Here is a 4,951-nt window from a genome sequence, read left to right on the forward strand (position 1 = left end):
GTGGTGTGTGCCGCCGCCGCCTCACCTGGCCCCTCGGCTCGGCCCATCGGCCACTAAATCGGCGGAAAATCGCGTCTCTCTCTCGTCAGCGGCGGCCCGACGGAGCTGCGCCGGACCAGGCGGCTGGGCGAGCCGCGGAGACTGACCTCAATTCGGCCTCTGATCGGAACGGAGGAGGCATGGCGAGGCGGGGCGGGGCGCGGCGGGGTGGTCCGGGCGGCCCTTAGCGCTCACATGCCTCGCGTGTCTTAACGAGGCTATAATGGTCCATCGGCTGCTGGACCCGAAGGGGTCGCCGTGCTGTCGTCCCCGCGGCCGCCTGACCGCACCGCACCCTGACCGCCATTGTCACCCCCTGAGGCCGACGCTCCCACCACCACCCCCGGCCTGCAAGGTTCAGGTTGGAGGGTCGGGTCGCCGGCGTGTCGTGTGTCGACTCTGTCCACAGGTGGCGCCACAGTCGGTGTTGTGTGTGTGTGTGGTGGTGGTGGTGGTGGTGGCGGCGGGAGGGGCGTGCATGTCAGTGTCCGACATCGGAGCCCCATTGTCGCTCACCTGACAGCGCCCCCCCCCCCATCTACACAGACTGCGTTCATCAATATACTATAGTGCGCTGCGAGGGCAGGGCCGCCGGGGAAGCACTGCTGTGCTGTATGCCTCTGGCAGAGTAGAGTCCTAGAGGCCCTCTGCTCTGCGTCTGGTGCCGTGGAACAGTTCTCTAGACACTCCCGCGCGCTCGCTCGCTCGCTCGCATTCACACGCCCCTCAGCGACTCATATAGCGCACGCCAGTCGGCTTACTACACTACGCCGCCATCCGCGAGGCGCGGCTCCTTCAAAGCGCGCGGCCGGGATGGTAGCGAAGCCGGCTAAACATCCTCTCTACCCCGAACTGAGGCGCTCCGCCGCGCGTCAGTTCTGGGTCGGAGTCGGAGCTGCCACCGCCACCGCTACTCCTCTGCTGCTGCTGCTGTGGCCGCTGCGCTGGCTGTTGCTATAAAATCAAATTGTGGGACCTGGCGGTGCTGCCTCACCCGCGCCACGCCACGCCGCGCCGCGCCGCGCCCCAGCCGGGCCCCCGTGCGCACCATCCATCCACTCACCTCTCTCCCTCGCAATGCCAACACCAGAGCGAGCCGAGCCATACATCAGACACAGGACGCGCCCCGCCCCGCCTCACCCCACCCCACCCCGCTCACGTGCTGCTCAACCCCTGCCCGCCTGCTGCTGGGCGGCGCGGGACCCGGCTCGCAGCAGCGAGGGGGTCGAGATTTGGTGATGGACTGCCAGATTTTTCTCCCGTCTGCAGTGGCGTGGCGTGGCGAGTCGCAGGGGGGTGTGAAGCGGGCGGTTTAGCCTCATGTCGTTGGGGTATGGCCTTGTTGTCGTTGTGTTATTCTGCAGTTCCATTTTATTTTTGCGCCATTTGCAACATTGCACGGCGCGGTGTGCAGTGCGACGTTTCGCTTCAGCCGTCGCCCCCGTACGACCTGCCTGCGCTGCCACGTCGCTCCACATCACATCCGCCTTGGCGGCCGCGGCACGTCTCTGAGGGGGTTGTTAATAGTCCCCGTGAGGGGCGTGATCATCTCGATCAGGAGGAGGAGAGGCTGCGCGGTGGCGTGTGACGGCTGTCTTCCAGGAGGATGAGCGGGGCTGACGGGGCAGACACAGTGTGAGAGAGAGAGAATGTAGTTCTGGCCCCGGGCGGGCAGGGTGTATTGAACCCAATATAACGAACACGGCTACCCACTCTGGCACCTGTTGCGGTTTGATAAAGTTGTCGTGTCATGTATACCTGCCGACGCGCTTCCGGTCCGCGTCGATAGAGTCGGCCCGGCGGCGGCGGCGGCAGCGTTTGAATGACGAGGCGGGAAATGATCCCGCTCAGCGCCCTCTATATCTGCTTCCCCGAGCAAAGCCTTCTCGTAAGTTTTTTTCCTCACGCTTTCTCGCTCTCGCCTCGCGCGCTCGCTCGCTCCCTCCGTCAGCTGGCGGGCTCTGCTGGCTCGAGGGGCCGCTGAGATAAGATAGAAGATAAAGAAGTCGTCTCCGTCCGAACCTTTGTCTCTCGCTCTCTCGCTCTGTCCCGCTCGCGCCGTGCGTCTCTCTCTCTCGCTCCCATGTACCACCAGCGCGTCCTCGCGCACCGCGCGGCCCGCCCGTGTGGTTCAGTATTGTGAATGGCAGCACAGCGCGTGGAAGCCCGTGTCTGTGCGTGACCGTGCGTGGTGATCGTGCGCGCGTGCGTGCGGAGTCGAGGCCGTCTCGAGTGGGTGTCGTGCAGAGCGTCGCGTCAGAGCCGCGCGTGCGTCTTTCGTCTGCTCCGTCAACTGATCGGTATCAGCTGCGAATGACAGTCATGGTGTAAAGGCCAGGTCTCTTTACACTCGCTGTTGTTGTCGGCCTTTCTGCTTGTCATGGAAGTTGGCGCGAAAAATACCTAACTTTTGAACGACGAATTATTTTCCTGAGGCGCGCCGACTCGCGCTCGTGGTTGCGGTGCCGTTCTCGGCCTCCTCCGCGCCAAAGCAAGCCGCTGCTGGCAGCCTCGGCGGGGGGTCACGTCCGGTCACATCCGGTCCCTTTTGTCGCCGCCATGGAGAACAGGTGCGTAGCGTAGCGTGCCCGGCTGCAATTGCGACGCACCCTCCAACTTGGCGCGCCGGCGGCGCTGCGGCCATAGCGCGGCACACCTCGTGTGTGTGTGCGTGTGTGTGTGTGAGCGTGAGCGCCATTGTGTGTTTGTGTTTATGTGTGACACTAACTAATTTTGTTCAAATTGACGAAATGTTTGCGGTATAAAATACATTTTTTCGTCATCTGTTAGTTTCTCGTTTTTGGCATGAAGTTTTCGTGGTAGTAAAAACAATTTATTTTTCCCAAAGAAAATGTTTCCTGGGTGTGCGTTGCGTAGTGCGAGTAGAGTACAGCCCTAGCCCTTCTCCTCTCCACTCCTTCCTTTCGCCGTTTATGCTTCCTTCCGGTCGGGTATCGCCGAGGTGAGCCAGGGCTCGGTTCCCGCTCGTTCAGCCTCACCTCCGTGGAGAGGTGGCTCCGTTTGAGATCACAGCCTGTCCGCAGGTCCGTCCGTCCGTCCGCCCGTCCGACTGACCGACCGACCAGCGAGCTGCTGGGTTCGGGTCGGCTGGTTGGGTTGAAGCGGAGCGGACGACCCCGCAGGGCCCGGAGAGAAACTTTAGGGGGGGAGTTAGAGGGCCTGGGCCGGTGTTGCCTACGGTGCGCGGCGCCAGGCACTCTGCCAACGGTTACACCACAATAACGCCACGACAGACCTTGGCCTCCACTCCATGTGGAACTCATTGGCCCACTTGCGCGTGTGTGTATGTGCACGGCAAAAACAGGAGCTTTGCATGATTTTCGAGCTGAGGAGACCGTTTTTCAAGCAGTGGGTGTAAAATCAGGAAGTGCCTGTTTTTGAGCTTGAATGAAAACCAGTAATTTTTGCTTGTTTTATACAAGCAGCATTTTATGTTTATAAAGGTGCCCAGCAGCTTGTTTTCCAAGGAATCCGTCTTGGATTCCAAGTCGGCCGGCTTCCTGAAAACGTCTCTTGTTTTTGCCGTGTGTGTTCGCGCGTGCGCGACGTGTCTGTTTGTTTTGTTGGTTTTGAACACTTTGTAGGTAGAGGAGAGTAACGCAGCCGAGAACGATCAGTCCAGCAAGCAGAATTTACCGTGGAAGTTCACGTCTTCTGGAAACGCTTCTATCCAATGCGCCCCCTCGTACTCCTCTCCCAGCCAGTCCTCCTTTGCTCTCTCTCTCTCTCTCTCTCTCTCTCTCTCTCTCTCTCTCTCTCTCTCTCTCTCTCTACCTGCTTGTCTCTCCTCCCTCCTGTTCCTCGCATCTTTCTCTCTCCCCCTCTTCATATCCTCCCCGAGCAGTCTTCCCGCTTCCCTCGCCCTCCGTCGTACGTCACGAGTGCGGCCCCCTCCATGGAGCTGCTAGCGGGGCGCGCGCAGCCAAGGAGGAGGCCTGCTTGGCGCCCACGAGAAACTTGTGGTATTTTACAAGGGTGTCTTGCCTCGCCGGCTCCCCCTCCGCTCCCGATAGTAAAACTGAGCCGGGCGGGTCGATATATTTTGCCCGTGCCAAACCGGGGCAAACATTCGATAGTTTTTGCGAACGGTCGAGTCACTCCGCTCGAGCCAATTCCCCGGCGCGCGGGCAAAAACAAAACCAACAAAAACAAAAGGTAAAATAAATGTCTTTCAGTATCGGCGCTGTTGCATGAGCAAGGGATGAGTTTTACATGCATTTTTATAGTTTGACAAACATCCCGGAACGTTATCTTTTCTAGAAACCTAAGCGTGAGAATGTCGCAGGTGTGTAAACGCCATTCCTACACCTAGAGTAAGAGGTGTTTGCATTTTGAAGTCAAATTCACTCCTTTACTCCTCTAAGTGTAGGAATAGGCATTCACACAACTACAGCACATTCACTAACTGTGTTTCCAGTTGAATTCATAGAGCGATAGTACAACTTAAATGTGAAGATGAGACAGATACCATAATTTAGTGGTGTCCGGACGCCGGTCAGCGGTTCCTGGCCGTGTGGCGCCGCGGCCAGGGACGGGGACGGGAGTCACTCGGTGCGCACCAGCGGCGCGCTGCGGTCCCTCAGAGGCCCCGGCGCCCAGCTCGACCCGAGGCCCACGACCACCACGCCCCGGCCCCGGTTGTAACTACCCTCAAAGTCAGGAAATACGGGTGGTTAGTTTCGGGGTCAATGGCGGCTGGCGGCCTGGGCGGGGACCAGTGACAGTCTTGGGAAGTTGCCTCCCCCGCGCCGTGCCGGCGTGCCGTGCCGTATCCACCGCCCGCAGCCGCTGTGCTGTGCGGCGTGACGTCGCCGCCACATTGTTAGAATGTCCCGCATGCGTGCAGTTAGTATTCCCATCCCAGTTGGGGCTGTAAAGGAGAGGATGGCCG

The 4,951-nt window shown here is 59.9% G+C and overlaps 1 protein-coding gene across 1 annotated transcript in view; it reads left to right on the top strand.

Moving 5' to 3' along the window:
- Positions 1-2,179: 2,179 nt before the first annotated feature.
- The window catches only part of LOC113208116 (CUGBP Elav-like family member 6), a 22,629-nt gene continuing 19,857 nt past the window's right edge, over positions 2,180-4,951 (top strand). The window contains exon 1 of the mRNA XM_052274803.1: positions 2,180-2,609. Coding sequence (XP_052130763.1) covers positions 2,599-2,609 — 11 coding nt within the window. The 5' untranslated portion in view covers positions 2,180-2,598. The remainder of the gene's footprint in view (positions 2,610-4,951) is intronic.

The sequence above is a fragment of the Frankliniella occidentalis genome, unplaced genomic scaffold (assembly GCF_000697945.3).
Source record: "Frankliniella occidentalis isolate FOCC.00 unplaced genomic scaffold, Focc_3.1 Scaffold443, whole genome shotgun sequence".
Taxonomy (NCBI): Eukaryota; Metazoa; Arthropoda; class Insecta; order Thysanoptera; family Thripidae; genus Frankliniella; species Frankliniella occidentalis.